Source organism: Prionailurus bengalensis, chromosome D3 (assembly GCF_016509475.1).
Source record: "Prionailurus bengalensis isolate Pbe53 chromosome D3, Fcat_Pben_1.1_paternal_pri, whole genome shotgun sequence".
NCBI lineage: Eukaryota > Metazoa > Chordata > Mammalia > Carnivora > Felidae > Prionailurus > Prionailurus bengalensis.
Genome location: NC_057356.1, coordinates 77,089,796 through 77,115,906, shown reverse-complemented (window position 1 = coordinate 77,115,906; position 26,111 = coordinate 77,089,796). Strand labels below are relative to the sequence as shown.

Below are 26,111 nucleotides of genomic sequence, written 5' to 3'. Positions count from 1 at the left end.
AAGACAGGCAGAGACCGCAGTGATTCGGCCGCGAGCCAGGAAATGTGAGGACTGCCCACCACCACCGCCACGGCCACCAGAAGCTACGAGGGGGCGAGGAGAATCTTCCTTAGAGGCTTCAGAGGGAGCATGGCCTTGCCCACACCTTGATTTTGGACTTCCAGGCTCCAGGGGCGCCTGGGTGGCGCAGTCGGTTAAGCGTCCGACTTCAGCCAGGTCACGATCTCACGGTCCGTGAGTTCGAGCCCCGCGTCGGGCTCTGGGCTGATGGCTCAGAGCCTGGAGCCTGTTTCCGATTCTGTGTCTCCCTCTCTCTCTGCCCCTCCCCCATTCATGCTCTGTCTCTCTCTGTCCCAAAAATAAATAAACATTGGACTTCCAGGCTCCAGAACTGTGAAACAATAAATTTTTGTTGTTTTTCTTTTTTCTTTCTTTTTTTTTCTTTCTTTTTTTTTTTTTTTTTTTTGCTACCTCTCTGTGGTAATATGTTTTGACAGCTCTGGGAAGCTAATACATAGTTATCTGAGCATTCTTAAAAAAGAAAAAAGTGCTGCCATTGGCCGACCTTGACTTCTGTGATAATGTAGCCCTGGCTCCCAAAATACCAGCTGAGTTCACCTGGGCGGCCTGGGAGGCAAGGGGGCAAGGGAGCAAGGAAGATTTTTCCAATTATGCCTCAAACTGGATATCGATTATTCGAGATTTTGATGGAAAAATCGATATGAAGGTTTCCTGGGTCACTTGTGTTTCACCCCCAGGGGACATTTGGCAATGTCCAATGTGGAGATATTTTTGACTGTCACAGCTGGAAGGGGTGCTACGGAGTAGAGGTTAAGGATGCTGCTAAACGTTGGACATTGCTACGTTGCTAAACGTTGCCCTCCCCACCACAAAGGACTCGGCCCCTCTCCCACTGTGGTTCTCCAGGCCCACTGGTCCCTTCCCTGCAGGGGACAGCACAGCACTCAGATGCCCGGGAGCTTCGGGGACAAAGCCCTGACTCCTGAAAACAGCTGCTCTTTTCTGGAGTATGTCACTCTCTCCCTGCTGTTTCCAGCCCAGAGGAACTTTCCCAGAGGCCTTCTTTGAGGCCGCGGTCAGCACTAGCGCAATGTTGTTTTCCTGCCCATTATGCTTTCATTTGGCTTCTGTCTGTGTCCTGACCGGACCAAGCTCCGTGAAGACGGGACTCTTTGCTCACCGCCTGGTCGATATTGGCTGTGTGAAGCTAGAGCCTTCTGCCTCGCTTCTGTCCTCCCTTCTTCGTTGGCAGGTCAGCTCGTAGGGGCAGCAGGGACTGGGATTTCTGTTATTTCTGATCCCCACAGCCTCATGTGCTCGTCAATGACGACACAGTTCTCCAGGTTCTTCCTCCAGGCCCACATTTCTGCTGTTGTCGTGCCCTGCGACTTATTCGCTGTGTGGCCTCGAGCGAGCCCGTGAACTTCTCTGTGCTGCGGTGTCTTCATAAAATGATTTCGGGGAACGGTTTAAGTGAGATTCTTCACGCAGAATGGTCAGCAACGTGCGCGTTAGGCTTGTAACAAATGCTAACCAGTTAGTAATTAATATCATTTTCCTGCCCGCTCCCTGCAAGCCGCATGGTTCCAGAATTACTCTGAAAGAATCACTCTGCCCTAGCTTGTAGTGGCTGTATTTAGAGCCGGGATCGTTTTGTATGAATGGTTTTGAAAAGTGTTCGAATCAGTGGTGGATTTTCAAAGATAGGAAAGACGTGGACATTTAACAGGTGAGCAGCGACCCACACGGAGAAGTTGAAGCTGTTTTTCTCATACATGTTTATACCCGAAACCCTGTTTGGATGGGTTTTTTTAGATGGTGGAGTCTGTGACTTTAATGATGTCTTAGCCATTTTAGTTATTCCTCACGTCTAGGTGGACAGCCCCCAGGAGCGCTGGGACACTGTGTTATATTCCCGAAGCGTCTCTGGTGTGTAGCAAAGAGTTGTCAATACGTGCTTGTTGTCTGAGCCAAAGACTTTGGTTCCTGGAGGTCATCACCCTCTTCCTGTACACGATCACCCAGGGAAAACCAAGCTCCTTGCCAAACATCTAAAACACGTGCGTTGTTGGTCGAGAAAGAGTCTGGGCAAATAAGAATAGGAAAATCAGTTAAGAATATCTCTATTCCCGAAAGAAACGCTTCAAGGCACATATCCTGTTAACAGTAGAATTGTCACCATCAACTTTGCTCACAAAGGACAGGAGGTTATTTGCACCATGGAGAGCAAGGATCTGAAGCCAAGTTGTCTGGATTGAAATCCCACATCTTACAAACTGTACCATCTGGGGCAAGTTACTTAGCCTCTCTGAGCCTCAGTTTTCTCATCTGCAAAATGGGGATAATGATAGTACCTGCTTCATAGGATTGGTATGGGGAGGAAACCAACATGTGCAAAGAATTTAGAATACTCTGTAAATAATAGTTATTTTATGCAATTTGAACATAGCCCCACAATGAACTTAATTTTGGCACTGATTAAAAAAAAAAATAGGGCAACTTGGAGGTAAGAAGGATAGCAGAGTTTGGCAACATCCCCCCCCCCCCCCCCCCCGCTATTTCCCTCTCGGAGGATAAAATATAATTAACGTGTTTCATCAAGGAACCATGGGGTAGAAATAAAGATGACTGAATCTTGTTACGTCTTGGCTAAGACAGAAAAGGCATTTTATCCGAGGTAGGAGAGCATTTTGTGAACTTTGTGTTCCCTCGAGCTTAAGTAGGTGTAATAAGTCTTAAGGGTGACTGGGAGAACTTTCGGCACCGTGAAGGCCTCTGTGTTCCCAGCACGGAGCCCAGATGGCATTCTTCTTGAATGAAATCAGCATTCCACTCATTCCTCAGACCTCGCCTGGAGCATTTCTTGAATGAGTCCTGAGGGTCTGATGAGAAACTCCCATTTAGTCCCCAGGGTGATAGTTCCGTGCTGAGAATCCACAGCCTGTCCTGACATTCTGGTTTTGGCTTTGGTTCGGTAAGTGTGTGCATGGTTATGGGAGCCGCACTGTGGGACGCTCATCTTTTCCTGGGGGCTGGATTTGGGCCATTGCTTCCCCCCACGGTGCTGGCTCCCGGGGCAAATCAATGCTGGTTTGGGAGCAGGTGACAGATTGATCCAAGAGCCCCTCCCAAGACGTCAGGGCAGCGAAAGGTGCACTCATCACTGGAAATTGGACATGTGCTAAATATCTTTGTAAATGCCACTCCATCAACACCTTCTGAGGATTTAGAGCAGACCAGTAACACTAGGGGAGTTTTGGGCCAACGGGGGTTCTGTCTTAATTTGTAATCATAGAGTCGTGACCCAACGCTTCTGATGATCGACGCGATGGGGAGTCTCGCTGATGGAAAAATCACGGAGTTAGTATTAGCAATCATTTGACCGGCTCCCCCTTTAACGGGGGACATCGTAAAGAAGGTACTTGGCAAGGGCAGACAGCTCCTTGAGAGAAAAGGGGGAACCAGTCAGGCCCTGTGAGTCCTGGCATGGGCTTTGCTCCACCTCTGAAGGGAGAGGTGCAGGGCAGGGGGTTGGGAGTGGGGGTGGGGAGGCACTAAGAGCAAAGTTTGGTTTGGGAACACGTGTCTTTGTCTTGGCCAGCACAGCCCTATTTTCTGCCTCTCGCGCACTTAGCCAAGGGCTTCCATGAAATTTACTTCCACCTTTGCCCCATCACACCGGGGGGTTTCTCTTGCCTCTGCCTCCACCCGGCCTCCTCGCCTTGCTCTTAGTTCTCTGGGCTACTTGGACCCCGAACCTCCTCTCTGCCTGCCTCCAGACTCTAATCGCTTCTGAACTGCCTGGATTGCCCTCTCCCTTCTTCTGAGTCCTGCAAGGTTGGTCCAGTCCCAGCATCTCAAACTCTCAGCCCAGACCTCAGCCCGAGCCCCCCTCGTATGGGTGGGGAAGGCCAACCTGAGTACCTCCTCTAGGCCACACCTGAGCCCCAGATGAACCCAAGAATGAGCTGGACCCGTGAGAGGGGGTTGGACCTGGCCTGGTCCACCTGACCCTGACTGCGTTAGTCAGCTCAGAAATTGCACACGCTGGGGGGCTTACCCAACAGAAATTCATTTCTCACAGTTCCAGAGGCTGGAGCCTGAGATAAAGATACCAGCATGGGGGGTTCTGATGAGAACCCTCTTCCAGGCTGGCATACAGCTGCCGTCTTGCTGTGTCTCTACATATGGTGGGCAAGCTTTCTGCTGTGTCTTCTCATAAGGGCACTAATCCCATCACGAGGGTCCTATTCTCATGGCCTCATCTAACCCTGATTGCCTCCCAAAGGCCACATCTGCAAATACCATCACGTTGGGAGTTAGGGCTTCGACATAGACATGTTAGGGGGACACAGCTCAGTCCATAGATTTCCCTAAATGTGGAAGTCATCGTAGCCATGTACGGGGACAGGCCTAGACCAGGCCAGTGGAGGCAGATATGGGGCTACTGAGTAAGAGTCAGGGATTTGCAACACTCTGTGAGGCCACGTGTGGGTATTTATGAGGGATGGCTCAAGGGTTACTGCCTGGGGTCAAGTCTTGGCCCTGCCTCTTAATTGGGCATGTTGCTTATCTTCTGTCTGCCTCAGTTGCTAGACGTGTGAAATAGGAATACTAATAGTATCTACCTTGCTGGGTTGGGTCAAGATTAAATGAGATAATACACATTAGGCCTTTAGAACAGTGCCTGGAACTTAGCAGATGCTTAGTAAGTGTTTATTCTTTCTACTCTGAGGTCCGTACTTTGTCAGACACAAGTCATTCTTGGTCGTGAATTTGCAAGTAGAATCAGGCTGCCTGCCCATTTCAGAGAAGATGGGGTCAAACAGATCTCTGAGTTCTTGAATGAGAATCTTGGTGCAGATTCCTGAGCTGATGTTAAGAAGCCAGGCTTGGGAGGCCTGGGTGGCTCAGTCGGTTGAGCATCTGACCCTTGATTTTGGCTCAGGTCATGGTCCCAGGATCGTGGGTTTGAGCCCCGCGTGGCGATCCCTGCTGAACATGGACTCTGCTTAAAATTCTCTCTCTCCCTTTCCCTCTCTCTCTCTCCCTCCCTCCCTCTACTCCTCTCCCTACTTGTGCACTCACGTTCTCTCTCTCTCTCTCTCTCTCTCTCAAATTAAAAAAAAAAAAAAAAAGAACAAGAAGCCAGGCTCAGGCTAAAGACATGGGCTCTACCTGGGTGGTCAGGGCAGGTGCAAAACTGTATGTGAACCTTGGGACAATTCTTTTGTCCAGATCTTGATGCCTTAACTCATTTCTGGAGCCATTTCCGAACTCAGAGACATGAGTCAGGTCTAGCAGCTTGCTCGCACACGGCCTTGCACTTTGTCTTCCTTCTACGTGGCATGTTCTCTCCCCACACGGCCCCATGGTTAGTTCTCATGTCTGCTCCAACTCCCCTGAGCACTAAGACCTTCTCTGACCCAGCCACCAATAGCACTGACTGCCCCCAGCGTGTCCTACCTTTCTTATCTCGCTGTATTTTTCACATAACGTGTGTGTGTTTGTGTGTGTGCGTATATATGTACATTTAACAGCTTTGCGTAGGTGTAACTGACACACAGTGAACTCCACATGTAAAGTGTCCAGTTTGGTTTGCTTTGAGGCATACACGCACCCGTGAAGCCATCACCATTATCAAGATGAACGTATCTATCACCCTCAAACAATTTCTCCGTGTCCCCTTTGCAGCCCGGCCTTCCTGCCTCTCTCTGCCCGCTGATCCTCCCACAGTAACCCAACGGCCTCCTATCACCGGAGACTAGTTCATGGTTTCTAGAGTTTTATATAAATGAGATCACAGAGCACGTACTCTTTTGTATCTGGCTCCTTTCACTACACATAATTATCTTGAGAAGCATCTGTGTCCTCTGGTATGTCGATAGTTCATTCCTTTTATTGCCGACCAGCTTTTGTTTTTGTTTTTGCTTTTTTAGCGTTTCATTGTTAGGATCCACCAGAATTTGTTATTCTGTTGAAGGTCTGAGCCCCACATCTCAACCCTCCTCTCCTTTCTTCCCTGTAACAGGTCATAAAACTTCTGTGTGAAGGGTATATTTCTGGTGCCAGGGCGACGGAAGACATCTTTATCAGTAGGAGACAGGGAATGGGGGGCCAAGAAATGCATACAAACCTTGTCAAACTCATTCTTCCCTTCCTAGTTACTTCTTCACCGTTTGCTACCTCTAGCCCAAACCCTTTTGTCTTATCGATTCTTCACAAACTTACTGGTTCTTTGTCTAAAAGGTATAAAAGGCTCCTGCTCGCGTCACTTCTTTGGGTCTTCATTCTCTTGGGAAGGCTCCTCCGTCCATGCAAAAATTCAGTGTATGCCTTTCTCTGTACCACAGCTGTCCTCCAAAACAGAACCTACTAACGTGTGTGCTGGAGTGTAACTCAAAGATGAAAGGCAGATGTGAATCCGTCCTTGTCAGTTTAATTTTCAGACCCATCCAGGGACCCTCCCAGGGTCGAGGAAACTGTGTGCTTCCTTGCAGAACCATTCCATGGGCAGCCATGTGAACGGGGAGGACGCAATCTGAATTACTGTGGCTTCTTGGTGGTCGGCCAGCTGTTAACTCTAGAGGCCACGCTGTTTAAGAGGATTGCGAAGCCAGGAAATAATAGTAAAATTGTAAGATAATTTCCTCCCGGCTGCCGGGGGCTCCACCTGCTCATGCCCAGGTCCCAGGCGATGGGAGAGCTGCAGAGGCGTGGTGAGATGGCCCAAATGACAGAGCGGGACCTAGCAAGCACCAAGCCTCCGGCAGAATGGCAGACAAAGAGACACAGTCACATGGTGACGGCTTCTTCCCTGACCGCAGGTCTCCCAGGATGCTTTTGAGAGAGAATTTCTCGGGTCTGATTTCGTGCATTCTCCCTGCCTGGGTCCAGTAGTTGGTTTAAAAAAAAAAAAAGATATATATATCTATATATAGGTATATATATAGATATATATATATATGCAAAACCAGCTCTAACACCCACATTCCTGCCTGCGGGGGCAGCTTGCCAGGCATTTGTTTAGTGGGAACTCAGCTCAAATTGAGCAGCAAGTCAAGTGACAGCTGCTATTTTTTTTCTGAGAATTTAATAAGGGGACTTTCACCCTCTAGAGATATTGGAGTCCTCCGGCTGGAAGTGACTCGCAGACCTTGCCTTCAAACTTGATTTTAGAGCGGCAGCAGCCACAGCAGCCACAGCAGCCACAGCCCCGGAGCTTGGTAGACTGCCTGCGTCCCGGCCCTCATCGGATTCTGCGTTTTAATAAGATCCCAGGCGATTCCCGTACCCAGTGACACACGGGGAGCCCGGCTCTGCAGACCATCCTGCTCCTGGCTCTCTGTTACGTTTAAAAAATGCTGATACTCAGGTCCTACCCCTCAGAAGGTCTGATTTAATTGGTCAGACCCAATTGGTTTTTACTTTATAGATCACCCAAGGCCCAGAGAGATCACGGGACTCATCCAGGTTCTTAACAACTGGTTAGGAACAAAGCCAAGATTAGAAGCCAAACATTCTAGGGGCGCCTGGGTGGTTCAGTCCGTGAAGCGTCTGACTTTGGCTCAGGTAACGATCTCACTGCTTGTGGGTTCGAGCCCTGCATCAGGCTCAGGGCTGACAGCTCAGAGCCTGGAGCCTGCTTCGGATTCTGTGTCTCCCTCTCTCCCTGCATTTCCCTGCAGCACAGCTGTCCTCTAAAACAGAATCTACTAACATGTGTGCTGGAGTATAACTCAAAAAGAAGTGATCGTGAGGACTGCCTTCAAAAATAAGGATTAATGGAGGGCCTACTGTATGCCAGGGCCGATCAAGACCCTGGGGACCCGGTAGAGAGCACAGTGAACCCTGGTCTCATGGGACAGGGAGAGAGGAAGAGTCGCGCATTAACGATGCCAGCAAAATCAGTAGTGTTGGGTGACAAAGAGGAAAGGGGAGGGAAAGAGTCTCAGGACAGGAGGTGGCTCTGCTGAGGTGCTATAAGCAGAGGTGTGAAGGGTAAGAGGGAGAGGGGTGGGGTTGTGCTGGGGAAGAGTGTTCTCAGAGGGACCAGCAGGGGCAGCAGGAAGCCGGAGATGGGAGCGTGCCAGGTCACGGTGGCTGCAGAGGAGACTGGGCAGGGCGGGAAAGACCCCCCTCCCCCCCCGCAGCATCAATGCCATAATCCAGACCAGAGATGAAGTGGCCCAATCCAGGGTGGTCCCGGAGCAGGTGGCAAGAAGCCGCCAGGTTCTGGACCCATCTGCCAGGAGTTGCCGCTGGAGTGGATGCAGAAGCGGGGGTGAAAAATGGACTCTGAGGCGTGCCCCCTGAGCGATGGGTAGAACGAAATATTTTTGAGACAAGAAACAGGTTTGGGTGGGAAAATCCAGAGTTTGGTCTGGGGCATGCCAGGTGTTTGATGAGTTAGCAGGGCTGGTCTTTCAGAAATTCTAAGCTGACTTGCTTTTATAAAAGAGCTCTGGGTCCTCCAGTGTTTGCTGGTATGTTGTCCTCAGTCCTGCTCTCAAGCTGCCTTGTCTGTCATAGACGGATTTACAACTGAATGTAGGAGCTTTCCTACTGTCCCAATGTACCTTGAGATTTCTGGACACATTCTGGGCATTGTGATAGCCTGCGTGGTGGGTAGGGACTATTTCCGGCTGTGCTTGAGTTTTCTTTTGCCAAGAGGGTTTGGTTGTCTGTTAACTAAGCCTGATGGTAATAATGCTGTAGGCTTTTTTCCCTTCAGAAGTCCATTTGCTCATTTCTTATTTAAAGAATATCTGGTCAGGTGATTCAGGTCATGATCTCGTGGTTTGTGGGTTTGAGCCTTGCGTCGGGCTCTGTGCTGACAGCTCGGAGCCTGGAGTCTGCTTTGGGTTCTGTGTCTCCCCCCCCTCTGCCCCTCCCATGCTCACGCTCTGTCTCTCTCTGTCTCTCAATAATAAATAAACATTAAAAAATGTTTTAAAAAGTCAGGTAATTTTGGGGCGCCTGGGTGTCTCAGTCAGTTAAGCATCCGAATTTGGTTCAGATCATGATCTCACGGTTTGTGGGTTTGAGCCCTGCATCAGACTCTGTGCTGATGGCTCGGAGCCTAGAGCCTGCTTTGGATTCTGTGTCTCCCTCGCTCTCTGCCCCTCCCCCACTCATGCTCTGTTTCTCTCTGTCTCAAAAAGAAACAAACATTAAAAAAACGTTTAAAGAATATCCGGTCAGCCTGCATGGCTCCCAGAGATTCAAAAGCCTGTCAAAAGCTTAGCACTTCTGTGCCAAAATACAGCCAAGAAATCACGCCTGATACATACCCAGACAAAGATACTTCCTCTTCCATCAACTTACCGATTCCCCTAACTCCTTCATGACCATACGAGAGCTAAGATTCATTTAGGTGCTTCTGGGATCCGCCTCCCCCTTAGAATCACCTGGGAAGCTTTAAAAAATACGCATGGCAAAGCCCATCACCCTCGAGAGGCTGCTTCATTGCTTTTTTTTTGGTAGGGCCCTGACCCTGGTATTTTCCCCCTTTGAAATACTGCATTTTTTAGAGCAGTTTTAAGTCCATTGCAAAAGTGAGCAGAAAGTACAGTTTTCATATCTGCCCCCCAACGCACAGCCTCCCCTACTGTCAACATCCCCCCGCCAGAGCGTTACGGTTGTTACTATCGGTGAGCCTCCGTGAGCCATCATTATCAGCCAGGGTCCGTGGTTTACATTAGGATTCACTCTTGGTGTTGTACATTCGATGCTTTTGGATGAATGTGTCATGACATGTATTCGCCATTATAGTATCATACAGAGTACTTCGCGGCCCTAAAAACTCTCTGGCCCTGCTGTTTCTAGAATGCATCCCATGGAACTGGAGAGTGTGATGCTAAGTGAAATAAGCCATACAGAGAAAGACAGATACCATATGGTTTCACTCTTATGTGGATCCTGAGAAACTTACCAGGAACTCATGGGGGAGGGGAAGGAAAAAAAAAAAAAAAGAGGTTAGAATGGGAGAGAGCCAAAGCATAAGAGACTGTTAAAAACTGAGAACAAACTGAGGGTTGATGGGGGGCGGGAGGGTGGGGAGGGTGGGTGATGGGTATTGAGGAGGGCACCTTTTGGGATGAGCACTGGGTGTTGTATGGAAACCAATTGGTCAATAAATTTCATAAAAAAAAATAAAATAAAATAAAAAAATAAAAATAAAAATAAAAATAAAAAAAATGGCATAGAATGCATCCCAAGTGATTGTAATGTGCAGCCAGAGCTGAGAACTACCGGGTCGGTGTTTACTGCGTGCCAGGCCCTGCTTTAAGCACTTTTAGTAATTACCTGCTGTTGTCCTCATGTCAGCCTCTGGTGTAGGTACAGGTATTGTCCTTCGGTAGCTTGTCAACGTCACACGGTGAATGGGCAGCGTGTGGACCCAGGCCGTCTTGCTGCGAAGTCTGTCCCTTAACCCCTGTGTCATACTGGCCTTGCAATCTGCTCTCTCACCGGCCCAGAATTGGGTGAAGGAGAAAAGTAGGATTTCCCCTGTAGTCTGCCCTCGGGCCATGCTGCTGAGCGGAACTCTGAGCCTCTCGGCCCACTGCTCCTGTCCTTCAGGGCCCTTTCTTTCCTGTCCCTTACGCAGGACCTGCTCGGTCCAGCTCTGGTACAGTTGCCAGGAATGCCCTCCCCCCTTTCCCACCAGCCAAAATGTAATCCTTCCCCCTGTGCTCAAGTTCCATGCTCCTGGCATGAGGTCCGACGATCCGGGCCACCCTGACCTCTCCCCTCCTAGCACCAGAAGCACTCCCTGCCTCGATGGTGCCTTTGGGGATTCGGTGACGCTAGAGTTTGCAAACTGCATACCGCTCCCTGTTTGACACCCGAAAGTCTTCTTCTCTCTCTGCAAAACTGGCATTTCCCCTGGGGAAGGAAACAGGTCCTGTGCCATCAATTTCTCTGGGACTTAATATTGTTGTAGGTCCAACAGGACGTATGGGAGAATGAGGTGTCCCTGCTCAAGCGGGGGCCACAGGCCATGTCACGTATGGAGAGCGGGGTCCCTCCATTCTCACTCTGGTACACCGTGCACTTGTGGGGAGCATCTTACCGAATGGCTTCCCTTCCTCCCTAAATGGCCGCTTTGATCTGATTCCCAGGGAGTCCCATTTGGGGCCTGAGGTCCAGACTCCTCAGTCTGCGGTGGAAAGTGTCCCATGATCCAGACCCCTGCTCAACTCCGGTGGGTGACCGTACCTCCTGATTTACCTGAGTCGGCCTCAGTTTCCCTGGGATGGCGCTGGTTTCTGCCTGTGGTCACGGTGTATCAATAGTGTCCCTTTTCATTCTCTAAACTGTCCTGTTTAAATGATAAATAAAGCGGTGGCTCTACCTTTGAGCCCACAACTCTCCCAGCGGCTCACCTTGTGGCTGTCCCTCCTTCCTGGAATGATCAGCCCCCTCCCCAACCCCAGGCATATACCAACTTTCCTGCCAAAGTCCTACAGGGTATTTCCTGGGCCTGCTTCAGCTTTTGCACCCACTGTCCTGCATTGTAGCTGTTGGTATAGATAGGCCATTTCTCTTATTGGATGAGAAGCTCCTAGCAAGGGCCTAGGAATTTACCACGTCTGTCTTCTACAAGGAGGCCAACACAGTGCCTTACACACGGTAGACACTTCTGATCATTTTTTAACTGTGTGACTTAAGGCAGTCACATCTCCTCTGGGCCTCAGTTCCAGTAAACTAGATCATCTCTGTATCACTCAGGGTCTAACCAGGAAGACAAAAGCTATTTTCAAGCATGAAATGCGGGGTTATATAGGTAACTGAGCCAAACGGGTCACCCAGAGATTCACGTCAGCAGGAAGTCGCCGTCTCCGAGGCTGCTCCATCGAAGGGAGGCCGCAGGACTGCTAGTTCTGGGTCACAGGGCAGAAGGGGTATATGCAGCCTATTAGAAATGCCACCTGAGGCTGGCTTTCCCCTTGTCCCCCCTCTCCAATCTCCTGCCTCCCTGTGCTCCAGGGTAGCAAGAAGCCAGCGGTGCTGGGAGCCCGGGAGACACAGCCTCGAGGGTCAGCTCCGAGAGAGACAGGGCAGAGCAAAGAAGGGCACAGCGGGGAGGGAGGCAGGCCCCAGAGGGCCACAGCTCCAAGTCCCCTTTCAGTCTTCGGACTGGTGGCTCATTAAATCTGTTGGATAAATGAGTAAATCGGTAAATGCGTGCGGAAACTCCTCATCAGTTTGGAAATACACGTAGCTGCTTGCAGAAGATGCGATCGAGAAGGTCTGTGTATTTCTACTATTAGAATTCTTCCATAACATAATATAGAATTCTCTATAACAAACGTAGGTTTGGGGCATGAAAAAACCCAAGCCCTTCTTACTCCATTAGTTATTCTGAATGATTCAATCAATAAAATCGATAGTAGCACTTAGGGAAGTAATACAATACAGACACTTAGTGCAAGAAAATATTTTGACCTTCACCTGGCAAGGTTGCAGATGTCATCGTGTAAGTATTTATTGAGCAGAGCGCTCTCCCTCCTCCCTGCTGCATGGGCAGGAGAGGCTCAGAAAATCCACGGGGTGGGGACAGAAGGCGGGGGCTTTGGAGGCCTCCCCACCTCCGCATTCCTGGCGGCACCGATGAAAACACTGCAGGCATTTTGTTCCCAGAACTTGTTTTCCTCCACTGGGAAGTGGAGAACATAGTAAACTAGAACAGTACCTGAGATCCAGAGAAGATTCCACATCTCACCTCGAGCCAAAAAGCTTGAGCCTCGTCTCCCACGAACCGTCTTCGGGGCGTCTGGTCAGATCGCATGGTTTGAGTTTCAGGAATTTTAATTCTGCGGGGAGAGTTTTCTGGGGAGCAGGGGAATGACCTTCAGGAGACAAAAGGAAGAAGAGAAGAAACCTGAGCCGGAAAATCTACTTTGCAGCCTACATGGAGTAAGTCATTCTGTTTTGTTTGTGTCACTGGGATAGTGAATGAATAGACATGTGAAGTAATGCATGTGAAAACCCACCACCCAAGGGTGCAGTCATGGTGGGGATTGAAATGTAGGCATTTCAAAGAATATCAGGGCACCTGGCTGGCTCAGTCGGTTAATTGTCTGACCTAGGCTCAGGTCATAATCTCATGGTTTGTGAGTTCAAGCCCTGCATCAGGCTCTCTGCTGACAACGCAGAGCCTGCTTGGGATTCTCTCTCTCTCTCTCTCTCTCTCTCTCTCTCAAATAAATAAACATTAGGGATGCCTGGGTGGCTCAGTCGGTAGAGTGTCCAACTTTGGCTCAGGTCGTGATCTCGCGGTCTGTGAGTTCGAGCCCCGCGTCGGGCTCTGTGCTGATGGCTCGCTGCCTGGAGCCTTCTTTGGATTCCCCTCTCCCTGACCCTCCCCCGCTCACGCTCTTTCTTTCTGTCTCTCTCTCTCTCAAAAATAAATAAACACAAAAAATCATTTAAAAAAAGGAAAGAAAAGAAATAAAGTAGGCCTGTCACCTCAAGGAAAACTAATAGTATCTATTGCTTGTGATGAGAACCCAAACTTTTTTAAAAGGCACAAACTTCTGGTTAAAAAATAAGTAAGTCCTGGAAACATAATATACAGCATGGTGACTGGAGCTAATAATACTGTATTGTATATTTGAAAGTTGCTAAGAATAGATCTTAAAAGTTCTCATCACAAGAAAAAGAAATTTGTAACTCTGAGTGGTGATCGATGTTAACTAGACTTACTGTGGTCGTTTCTTAACATATACAAATATCAAATCATTATTTGATACATCTGAAGCTAATGTAATGTTATGTCTGAAGCCAACGTACATCTGAAGCTAATGCAATGTTATATGTCAATCTGAAGCCAATGTAATGTTATATTTCAATTACACCTCAATTAAAAAAAAAATCCAAGCTTTTAAGCGATCATTGCAATCCCTTCTCTGAACTAAGGACTTCCACTTTCTTCAGACATGCTTTCTGCCTCTTTCCTCTCTTTCTGGGATTCCCTTCATGCATGTTGCGAGCTTGGTGGTGTCCCCTAGGTCTCTGAGATTCTGCCCACTTTTCTCCATTCTTTTTTCTTTCTGTTCTGAAGACTGGATCATCTCAATCACCTTCAAATTCATTGACTATTCTGTCTGCGCACGTCTCCTCTTGAGCTCTCTAGTGGGTAAAGACGCATGTGAAAATACAGATGATTGGATTTTATGTAACTAGTTGATAGGCTTTCAGAGTCCACATTGCACCCACTTCAGTTTCAAAGAAGATTATTGGCAATCATATGGAAAGACTATTAAAATACTCCTTCCTTTTCCAAGTATATATCTGCATGAAGCCAGGTTTTCTTCACGTATTTCAACCAAAACGATGTATCGTATCACAATGAACGTAGAAGCAGCAGCTGGTTTTTAAGCCAGATGTTAGATGTGTGAACAAATGTAAAGCAATGCCACTCTTAGGAAATGTTACTTTGTTTTAGAAAAATAGGGGTATTTTCATAAATATATGTTATTTATGCTCACGTAATGTTTGTTTTTTTGTTATTTAAAAAACTTTTTATTTTAGAGACAGAGGGTACAAGTGGGGGAGAGGGGCAGAGGCAGAGAGAGAGAGAGAGAGAGAGAGAGAGAGAGAGAGAATCCCAAGCAGGCTCCACACTCAGCACAGAGCCTGATGAGGGGCTCGATCCTGTGACCCTGGGATCATGACCTGAGCTGAAATCAAGAGTCAGATGCCCTTGGGGCGCCTGGGTGGCGCAGTCGGTTAAGCGTCCGACTTCAGCCAGGTCACGATCTCGCGGTCCGGGAGTTCGAGCCCCGCGTCGGGCTCTGGGCTGATGGCTCAGAGCCTGGAGCCTGTTTTCCGATTCTGTGACTCCCTCTCTCTCTGCCCCTCCCCCGTTCATGCTCTGTCTCTCTCTGTCCCAAAAATAAATAAACGTTGAAAAAAAAAAATTTTTAAAAAAAAGAGTCAGATGCCCAATTGACTGAGCCACCCAGGCGCCCCTATTTTTGTTATTTTTAAATGAATAAATGTTTTCAACTTTTCTCAGTTTTAATTTTAATATGGTAAATAGTGATATATAACCCCATAAACAAACATTCTTGGGAGTCCTCAATTATTTTTGAGCGTGGAAAGGAGTCGTGCCGTCATAATATTTAAGAACCTCTGGTCTAGACCAACCCAGGGGGTTCAAGCCCAGAGGAAGCCCCACCCACTTAAGGTTGCATGTACCTCTTTTTCTTTAATATGGAAATGAGTAATTTAGAAAGAACAAAGAGTATTCCAGCAAGTAGAGTCATTCTGGCAAGACTTTCACAGCAAGTCAGGAATGTTGCTGCTTCCTTCGGCCAAAAGGAAAGACAGTCAAGAAGGGAACGCAATGAATTGTTCAGGGAATTTCTTCCGGGATGTTTTTGCATTCCTGTCAAATCACTGTGGGGCACACAGGTCACTCTGCCAGCATCTTGCAAAGATTCTAAAGCCCAGTCCTACTCACACCGTTTCAGCTGCTGTCACCGAAGTCCCCTCCTTGGAGCTTCTCTTGCTCTTCTAGTCTCCACGGAGCAACTTAGCCCAGAAGTGACCGACAAGGTTCTCGCAGAAATTCGATTGTTTCCCCTAGTAGGTTTTGTTTTGTTTTTAATGTTTATTTATTTATTTTGGTGGGGGTGAGGCAGGGAAAGAGAGAGAGAGAGAGAGAGAGAGAGAGAGAGAGAGAGAGAGAATCCCAAGCAGGCTCCATGACCAACATAGAACCCAACACGGGGCTAGATCTCACGAACCCTGAGATCGTGACCTGAGCCGAAATCAAGAGTCAGATGCTTCACTGACTGAGCCGCCCAGGTGCTCCCTCCTTTACTGCTTTCTTACCTGGTCCTTTGATCTCTCTACCTTACTTTCTTCTCTGCCTTTCTGTTTTTTTCCACACGAGTCCTGGTACTTTCAGGGCAGGTGGTTTCTCTGGCATAGAGATCCTGGTCTGGATAAATCAGGAAATCAACCCAACTACTTAGAATTTTCCAGTAGCCCATGGTACTGTTTGATGCTCCTCGTACGTTCCTAGCTGAGGCCAGGTCTCCCAGAACTACTGGAAAAGAGGCGTGTAGGCAGTGGTATAGGCCATGTGGAGCTCAGGCAGAGGCCCCTTTCTCTTTGGTCAGCCTTAATTTGGCTTAAATGAAGAGACCCAAGCATAAGTGATGAGGATGTCTCCAAGGGCAGACCAAGGACAATTTGTAGCAGAATGTATTTGGGACCTTAAAAAAATTTTTTAAATGTTTATTTAATTTTTTTTTTCAACGTTTATTTATTTTTGGGACAGAGAGAGACAGAGCATGAACGGGGGAGGGGCAGAGAGAGAGGGAGACACAGAATCGGAAACAGGCTCCAGGCCTGTTTCTGAGCCATCAGCCCAGAGCCCGACGCGGGGCTCGAACTCACGGACCGAGAGATCGTGACCTGGCTGAAGTCAGACGCTTAACCGACTGCGCCACCCAGGTGCCCCAAATGTTTATTTACTTTGAAAGAGAGAGAGAGAGCACAGGCGGGCAGAGAGAGAGGGAGACACAGAATCGAAGGCAAGCTCCAGGCTCTGAGCTGTCAGCACAGAGCCCAATGTAGGGCTCAAACTCACAAGCCATGAGATCATGACCTGAGCTGAAGTCGGATGCTCAACTGACTGAGCCGCCCAGGCCCCTGTATTTGGGATCTTTAAAAGAAGATTCTCAGGACTTTTACCCACAGATTCTGATTCAAGAATTTTCAATAGAGTTTCCTGGTGATTCTTCTGCACAGTTCTTGAGAACCAGAGGTAATCTGGTCTTAGCACGTTCACATCCTTTTTTTTTTCCTTTTTTTTAATTGAGTTATATTTGACACACAGCGTTGTGTATGTTTTAAGGTGTACTGCATTTTGATTTGATGCATTTATATTGCAATGTCACTGCCACAGTAGCGTTAGCTAATACCTCTATCACATCACATGATTATAATTTTAGCACTTTTATATTCTTTTTTAAAGTTTATTTATTTTGAGAGAAGGGGAGGAAAAGAGCCAGAGAGAGAGGGCGAGAGAGAATCCCAAGCAGGTTCCTCACCGTCCACATGGAATTGGAACTCATGAACCTGTGAGATCATGACCTGAGCCGCAATCAAGAGTTGGGACACTTGGGGCACCTGGGTGGCTCAGTCGGTTAAGTGGCCGACTTCGGCTCAGCTCATGATCTCGTGGTTCATGGGTTCGAGCCCTGCGTCGGGCTCTGTGCTGACAGCTCAGAGCCTGGAGCCTGCTTTGGATTCTGTGTCTTCCTCCCTCTCTGGCCCTCCCCACTTACTCTCTCTCTCTCTCTCTCTCAAAAATAAATAAACATAAAAAATTAAAAAAAAAAAGAGTTGGACACTTAACCGACTGAGCCCCTCCAGGCGCCCCAGAGCTTCTACATTCTTAGCATATATGTAGCATAAAGTTTCTGCTTTACGAAGCCCCTTCACATTGATTTTCTCATTTGAATCTCAGAATGACCTCGTGAAGTATACAGGAGCAGCAGGTGTTGTTGCCTCTAGAAAGTGACCCTAACTTTCAGTCTCCCGGTGTTGTTGCCCAGGGCAAATCTGAATATCAGCTGTGGGTCCAGCTTGGTGACCCTCAGCCACCCCCGTGTGGCTTCTACTTGGGAACCGGATTACAAAAAAGGGCAAGATATTAAGAAAATTGGAATTAGTGTATGGTGTTTTGAAAATGAGGCGTATGTGAGCACACGCGACTATGGAGGGCTTATGAGCACATGTGAGCTTAGGGAGACAGAGGGGTGCCTTCGGTGAGAAGGAGAATAAGGAAGACGGTGTGCCATCCGGTGTCTAACACTGATCCTTCTGGGTTAGATGTGTGTGCGTATTTTACACAGATCAGGCAATAAGTATCTAAACATCACTTCTAATTCTGAGCCAACCCACAGCTCCCGCCTTCTGGAAATGCTCATTTACTTCTGCGCCGGATAATGCAGAGTGAGGCCAGCAATGTTACAGCTACCCTGAGATCAAATGAGATCTGTGAGTGCAAATTATAAAGCCAGTGCAACAGGCTTTTCCTGGGACTGCAGAGCCTGGAGAAAGGCCCTAGCAGGAGAGGTCAGCAAAGCCTGTTAGGTTCAAGGTTCCATGGAGCTCCAGTCAGTAAAGGGAGGGGACACAGGAGCACCGTCCCTCCTGGAGCAGGGAGAGCAGGCTCAACATGATCCAGGAGTCAAGTTTGTCCCTGCTGGGCCAAAGCCAAGCACCTGGCTTGGTCTGTGTAAGTCAGGATGGCATGTGGGCATGGGTTTCTGGCCAGGGGGTTCATGGGTCATGGTTTTAGACCCCATAGTCATGTAAAATGAAGAGGAAAGGGCACATTCTTCCTACACATCATCCCAGTGTGGCGTCTTTATAGCCTCCTGGCAAGAACCATGCCTTCTTAGGGGCGCCTGGGTAGCTTCGTCGGGTGGGCGTCCGACTTCGGCTCGGGTCATGACCTCGCGGTTCGTGAGTTCGAGCCCCACGTCGGGCTCTGGGCTGACAGCTCGGAGTCTGGAGCCTGCTTTGGATTCTCTGTCTCCCTCTCTCTCTCTGCTCCTCCCCTGGAGTCTCACGCTGTCTCTCTCAAAAATAAATAAAGATTAAAAAAAAATTAAAAAAAAAAAAGAACCATGCCTTCTTAGCATGGTCTTAAAAACAGTTACTGCTTATGCTGTCCACTGCCTGAGGTCGAATACTCCAGTTACTTGTGTACAATGTCTCACTCCAGAAAATAATGCCTTTTCAAATTCCTATAGTGTAAAAAGGACTCAAAATAAAAGGAGAGAAGGAGAAACTAGAGTGTGAGATGTTTCCCCATTCGTCTGAATAGTTGTCATCATTTTTCAAGTTGGGGTAAGACTGGGGAAGGTCTTAACGGAAAATGCCGGGCTTCCTGGATTCTCAGCTCCAGGGCAGCTGGGACTCAGAAGCTGGCTGACTCTGACCACAAGCCCCTTTCCAGGGAGATCACAGATCTCCTTGAGTGTGCAGCAAAAAACCATGGTCATTTTCTGTGCCATGATGTGAGGAATGTTGGCATGCCCATCCAAACACGGCCAACTTACCAAGTGTGTTTTCTTCATCCTAGCTGTACCCCAGGTGACACCGCTGTTTATCAAATCTCTGCTAAAAACTGTTCTGGAATGATCTGCTGTTCTGCTTCCATTGAAGTCAAGTGCTCAGCAGAGAACCCACAGCTCTCCCCTAACCCCAAAGATGGCGGGGACACGGGTTGGAAACACGCAACAGAGTCAAGCATGCAGGAAGAAGCAAACCAGCTTGATGAGAAAGAACATCCTCGTAGGGGTGAAGAAAGTGTCCCCTCAGGTAGTCCCATGTCAGCTGACTCCGCGTCCTCCACATTCGGCTGTTCAAGTTTGCTCCGGTTATTGGCCAATAATGACACTGGTGCCTCCGGTTCTGAAAATCCCTTGGATGTTAAAGGAGCAAGGCGAACCGAAGAGGCTCGTGATCCGGATAGCACGGAGGAAGTTGCGGATGGGTGGCTTTTTTCTAAATCAAGTAGTATTCCCGATAAGCAACATGTGTATTGCCACAGGGCAGTGCATTCCAAAGGATCAAGGCCAGTGGATGGGGCCTTAAACAGTGATGGCCCTCATGAGGACGTCTTCAAGTCTGGTCATCCGAATCCCAGAGTGCAGAAATACATTAGCTTCAGCCTACCGCTGTCGGTGGCGGCCACATCCGATGGCCCAGGTGACAGGGCCACGATTCAGCAGCAAGGCAGCCCACAGGTGTCCAGCGAAGACTCTGACAGCGACTATGAACTTTGCCCAGAGATAACCCTAACCTGCACCGAGGAGTTTTCAGATGATGACCTAGAGTATCTGGAATGTTCCGACGTTATGACGGATTACTCTAATGCAGTTTGGCAAAGGGACCTGCAGGGGACTGGGCAGGTTTTTTTATTAGAAAGCAACGACGAAGAGATGGAATTCGGGTCGTGTGGCCCGGGTGGGCGTGAGCATTTCCTCAGTGAAATGGGTTGTGGGCCTCGGGTGTCAGATGACATGGGGCCTATGGATGCCACCAGTGGCTTCTGCGGTAATCACTCACAACCCCAAGAAGTAGGGGTGAGGAGCAGCCAAGCCTCCACCCACAGTCCCTCATCCCTGCAAACGGGGATGATTCTGACCTTGGGGCCTCACCGGGATGTAACGTCTACAGTGACAGACCAGGCGAGATGTAAACTACCCACTGCTTCTGAGGCTGCTGAAAATGATTATCCAGGAATTCGAAGAGAAACCAGAGACAGCCACCAAGCAGGAGAGGAATTCACCAGTGACAATCTGCTAAACATGGATAAAGCGGTGACAGAGACGGCGATGAAGCGTCTGTCTGGTGAGTTAGAAAACTCAGGGGTGGACCAGTGGTTGGAGATTGCAGCCGAGAAAAAAGTAGGGGACGAGGTTTCATTGAGCAAGAAGGGCTCCGAGATACCTGCCGGGGTGAGGCGGCCAGAAACCAAAGGAGAACCCAAGAAGCTGAGCCCCAACTTGAAAGAAAGCACAACAGAGGCCACCCTTAATCTCCTCTATCCCAAAGAGCCTGTTAAGCGCCCATTAGCCCAGAGTGATAAAAGAGACGGTCCTCATGCCAAAGCAGAAGCTGTTGATTGGAATTCCCAGTTCCGTGCAGGAGAATGTGCCGTTCCAGCCCAAGCAGAGCAAGAAGCAAAGACCCTGCGAATTCCCCTGGGCCCACTCCCCCAAGGAGGGAACTCAAACTTCGAGGGAGAAGGGGTGTTGGTCGGTACCCTATTTGAGACAAGCAGGGTTCCAGATGGCAGTGCTCATCCTCAGGTAAGACTCCTCTTTTTAAAAATTACTAGATGAAAGGTATTTGTGTGTGTGCGTGCGTGTGTGTGTGTGTGTGTGTGTGTGGGTTTCTCTTCATTTCATATTATGATCGCCATACCACGATGTAAATCACAAGAAGTCTCCCAGCACCATTAGGGTATTTGTGAATGACAGCTGCTGCTGGTAAGAAGGAAATCTGGTTTTGAAAAAAGGCCCAAATAAACCCTAAGCCACCCTAATTATAGCAAAAGACAGATAGAAGCAAGAGGCACTAATGGGATTCTGGACAGCTGGAAAAAGAAATTTGATATTTTGTCTACTGCATGTGTCTCACCAGGCAATGTCCCTTTTCAGAAAGTTTTGCAAGCAAATGTTTTGGGTGTAGACTTTAAAAGGAAAAAAAAAAACTCGCCTGAGTCAGTTTTCGGGAGCACTTTAAAAATGTGAAGTGCTCGTTGGAATCAGAATTCATAGTAAAATGAGAGGTTTCGGTGGTCTAAATGATTTGTAGAATTCACTTAGTGGTGCTGGGAAAAGTAGACAGAATTGGTTTTCTGTGCCGAAAAATCAAAGTAGATTTTCGAAACAATGTTTGTTTTGTTTTCCTGAGATCACAAATACAAAAGAGGCTAAGAAAATACTGCCTGGAAGTAAATTTGTTTTACTCTATTCCTGATTGGGTTTGGGGGGGGGGTGTATTTGAAAGAGATGGAATTAAATTCATGGCAATAATCAATGCACAAAAGACATTGTGCTTGATATATGAATTTATTTCTTGTATTTTTCATTTTAAAGGGTCCCAAATGGGCTTTGAACTAATGCTGTACCCTGGCCAAGATTTTATTTTTGTAAATAACTACCTAAGACAAGTTATTAATCAGTTATTTTTACCATCCATTTGACTATGTTCTCCCCCCCCCCCCAACTTCATAGTTTAGGAACCTAGTATTGTTTTTATAGATCAGGCATTCTCCCAAGAAAATGAAATATTCCCAAATGCATTCAGTTACTGAACTCTGTGAAAAAGTAAACATGTAATACATCGGTTTCTAAAGACCTAGTCCTAAAATAGCCAATCAAAAAATCTCCAGATCTGAGGTAGCTTTTTCCTGACCAAATCATTCTGCCCCACTGGCCAAACTCTGTCACATAAAAGTCGTGTTTATACTTTATGCAGGAGAGCCAGCTTTATACTATTTGGTTGTTAAAAAAAATTTTTTTTAATGTTTATTTTTGAGACAGAGAAAGAGCATGAGCAGGGGAGAGGCAGAGAGAGAGAGAGAGAGAGAGAGAGAGAGAATCCCAAGCAGGCTCCAGGCTCTGAGCTGTCAGCACAGAGCCCGACGCGGGGGGGTCGAAGCCACAAACCGTGAGATCATGACCTGAGCTGAAGTCGGAGGCTTAACCGACTGAGCCACCCAGGCGCCCCTCCTATGTGGTTGTTGCGCATACCGCTGGGGTGATCGCACGCCAATGAGCACAGATGCATACCCAGGATAAGTTTATGGACGTGGGTTAGCAAAATATTAATACAAAGTTAAGTTGCAGTATTAATTTTTTCATGTCAATAAACATAGCGTTTCCTTTTCTAGTCATCAGATGCTCTTCCTGGCTCAGATAAGCACCTTTTTACAACTGTTCATCCACATCGAGCATTTTCTTGGGCAAATTACCTTGACTATTAAAAGTTCGGGGTGGGGGGGAGGGGGTAAAGCGGCCAACGAGGAGCAGGTGGAGAGGAAGAGGAGAGTGACAAAGTTAGTTTTAGACCCACCACTGGGGGAGGCAAGTTCTAGCTTCCTCACCTGCCAACAAGGAGGGGAGGCTAAGGAAGGAGCCCCCTTTGTCATTTTCGGCTTGTGCCCCTAACTGCAATCTGAGACCAGAGTCTTGGGGACGGCAAGCCCAACGCCGCTAAATAACACGGGCCATCTCCGGGACCACAGTCGACGGTCTCATGCACATCCTTGTGGCCACCAGAGTTCTTGTGGGACCCTTGCTTCTGCACTCACACGCACTCACCGCTCCTGCTTTCGGCTCGAGGTCTGAAGGTGCGTCCTGTGTTTTGTGGCATGGCTAAGTGACTCTCCAGAAAGCTTGCCCCGTGCGGGTAGGAGGGCTGTTCTCACTTTGCTGTGCCCAGTAGCAGAGCTGGCCTGTCACTCAAGGGTAGCCAGAAGCGTGAGTGGAAGTTGTGTATTCAAGAGTAGTTCTGTGCAGCCCCAAGTTAGAAATAGGACTGGGGCGCCTGGCGGGGGGGTGGGGCTCCGTCGGTTAAGTGTCTGACTCTTTGTGTTCCGTTCAGGTCATGATCTCACAGTTCAAGGGATCGAGTCCTGCGTGGGGCTCTGCCCTGACAGCGTGGAGCTTGCTTGGGATTCTCTCCCCGCCCCCCCCCGACCCCTCCCTCCCCTTAAAAATAAATAAATAAGGATACCAGGGTGGCTCAGTTGGTTAAGCGCCCGACTTTGACTCAGGTCATGATCTCACAGTCGTGGGTTCGAGCCCCACATCCGGCTCTGTGCTGACAGCTCAGAGCCTGGAGCCTGCTCCAGATTCCGTGCCTCCCTCTCTCTCTGCCCCTCCCCCACTCACACTCTGTCTCTCTCGCTCGCTCTCTCTCAAAAATAAACATTAAAGTACATAAATACATAGATAAATATTTTTTTAAAAAAAGAGAGAGAGAAAGAAATAGTACCTCTGTATCTGTGGCATTTTTTTTTTTTTCCTTAACAAAAAGTGGGGAGGGGCGCCTGGGTGGCTCAGTCGGTTGAACGTCTGACTTTGGCTCAGGTCACCATCTCCCGGTCTGTGAGTTCGAGCCCCACGTCGGGCTCTGTGCTGACAGCTCAGAGCCTGGAGCCTGCTTCAGATTCTGTGTCTCCCTCTCTCTCTGCCCCTCTGCCACTCGTGCTCCGTCTGTTGCTCTCAAAGACTAAATAAACATTAAAAAAATAAAAAAATAAAAAAAAAAGAAAAGTGGGGAAATGCTACAGGGACTGTGGCACAGTGAGTGCCCATTTTTTGACCCATGCAAAAAGTCAGTAGTCTCACTGTGGAAGAGGCCCATGTTTCTTACATGCAAATACAGTATAGCCAAGTTTCCACCAAAGGCCTAAATATCACTGCCAATGTGACACAAAAGCATGAGAAGGTCACTAGGAGCTAAATCAAACTTGTTAAAATACCACAAAAAAAAAATTGGTGAATCTTTCTCTAACTAAGACAAAAAGACATTTGAGACATTTATTCTCAGACAACTGAAGCTTGCGGGAACTTGAAATTTGAAATGTTAGAAATCCTTGGTTGGGGGTAATGTTACTAAATCTGCCCACTCTTGACTCTTGCCTGATTCACTTACCTTGAGGTGTCTTTTTTTTTCCTTTCTTTCTTGTTTTTGGAGGGGGGAGAGACAATGACCATCAGCTTATCGTTTAGCGGTTTCTCTTCATCTGTAGATTGCTTTTAGCAGTTCTGAGGAAAATCCCAGACCTCTCATTCTGCTGTGTTCTAAGAACAAGGCTATATTGTAGAATATCTCCTACCTAAGCGAGTGGACTTATTTCCCATCTGCCTTTTCTGCTTTTACAGTGCAAGGCCATTCCGATTTGTCTTGAAGTAGTGTTTACCCAGGCTAGGATTGGAGAGCCCCCAGTTTCTCTACAGTTATGGAAGATTCCAAAGTTAATCCCAGTTGGGGAGTGGAAAGCAGAGAGGGTACCCCAGGCTAACTGGAATCGTCTTCAAGGGTCACACGGCCAACCCCTCACCTTGGTTTTGCTTTTGGTTTTATGATCCAGCTCAGAGGCAAGTCTTGACGCCCTGCCCGTCTTAAGTTTCCTTGTAACCACCCGGCGGTAAGATCGCCCTGGCTCTTGAGTCAGAAGTGCTGTGTCTGTCTTTCTGCATCGCTGCCCAGCTTCACGCTAGAGAGATTTGCATTTCTCTTTGGGGCGATGGGATCTGAAGAGTACAGTATGAAAGTGGAATCTTAGGTGTTGAGAGTTAAGAATCTTCCTGATCGGGAATCAGCACTAAGCACACAAGGTGGTGAGCTCCTTGATGGCAGGGAGTTTGGTCACTGTATTTTGTTCACTGATCTATCCCAAGTCCTGGGAATGGTGCTGGCCACACAGTAGGCACTCAATAATTGAAAGAACAAGCAGCCATACGGAACTAGACTTAATTCCATTGATTCCAAAAAGATCGTTGGTCTCAACCACTTTACGGCCTTTGGTGTTCATTCTTTGGTTCCCTTCACGTACCAATTCTCCAAATCACTTCCCATTTGCTTCCCATTGCTTTTTTTGGCCCTGGGAATCGATTACTTTGTACTAAACTGTAAACACCTTGCACTTGGGTTCCCTTGTGAATGCTGGAGATTCACATATAACCTTGGCCTCATCGGTGCCTTGTTAGCTTTTACAGATTGCTGATTAGATCCAGGAAGACCTTACCACATCCCCCTAGCACTCAAGACCCTCTGCCATATTGCTCCCATCCACCTCTGAGCGGCGAAGCGGACAAACACGCCGCTTTCTTCAGCGGGTAAATGAAGCCTTCTCCCAGACATGCAGTGTTTTCTTCTGTCTTCTTGCCTGGAAATAGCCTCGCTCGGCTTGTTGCCAGCTCAGTTCCTCTCATCTTGCGAGGCCAACATCCTGCAAACTGCTTCAAGTTGCCTTCCCTGCCCCCACCCCGAAGCACAGTCCTCATCCCTAACTGTGACTTCTCCTTCCATTCTTGCTCTCATCCTCCGTGTCATGCAGTGGACTCTGCGTTTGGGTCCTCTACTATTGCTTTCTGGCCCCGTGACCTTGGGAAAAACTCCCGAAGCTCTCCCAGACCCAATTTCCTCATCTAAAACAGAAAACAGAAATCATAATAACAATCATGATAATAGTGCCTCGTAGAGTGTTACGAAGATTAAAGTCTTGAACATGAAACGCGGATCGCAGTACCTCTTATGCTGTTAGCATTTAATGAGCATTATCGTTTTTATTTTGTTTATTATTTTGCTTTTTTTTACAAAGATTTTGTTTTTTGGTTTTTTGTTTTAAATTTTTTTTTCCAACGTTTATTTATTTTTTGGGGACAGAGAGAGACAGAGCATGAACGGGGGAGGGGCAGAGAGAGGGAGACACAGAATCGAAAACAGGCTCCAGGCTCTGAGCCATCAGCCCAGAGCCTGACGCGGGGCTCAAACTCACGGACCGCGAGATGGTGACCTGGCTGAAG

At 48.0% G+C, this 26,111-nt stretch overlaps 1 protein-coding gene and 1 long non-coding RNA gene across 6 annotated transcripts in view; one reads left to right on the top strand and one right to left on the bottom strand.

The window, feature by feature from the left end:
- ALPK2 (alpha kinase 2) overlaps positions 1-26,111 on the top strand; it is a 119,431-nt gene that overhangs the window by 24,526 nt on the left and 68,794 nt on the right. For 4 of the 5 annotated variants that reach the window (XM_043558987.1, XM_043558985.1, XM_043558984.1 and 1 more), the window contains one exon: positions 19,142-20,876. In XM_043558987.1, the coding sequence (XP_043414922.1) occupies positions 19,142-20,876 (1,735 nt within the window). Of the gene's footprint in view, positions 1-12,831; positions 12,946-19,141; positions 20,877-26,111 lie in introns of those variants that run through there. The other variant, XM_043558988.1, reaches the window with a different exon arrangement.
- Positions 1,712-24,623, bottom strand: LOC122470804. The gene is made up of 3 exons (XR_006293997.1): positions 24,235-24,623; positions 12,722-12,878; positions 1,712-2,105 (listed from the first exon to the last, which is right to left on the bottom strand). It is a non-coding gene; the product is annotated as an uncharacterized LOC122470804 (long non-coding RNA).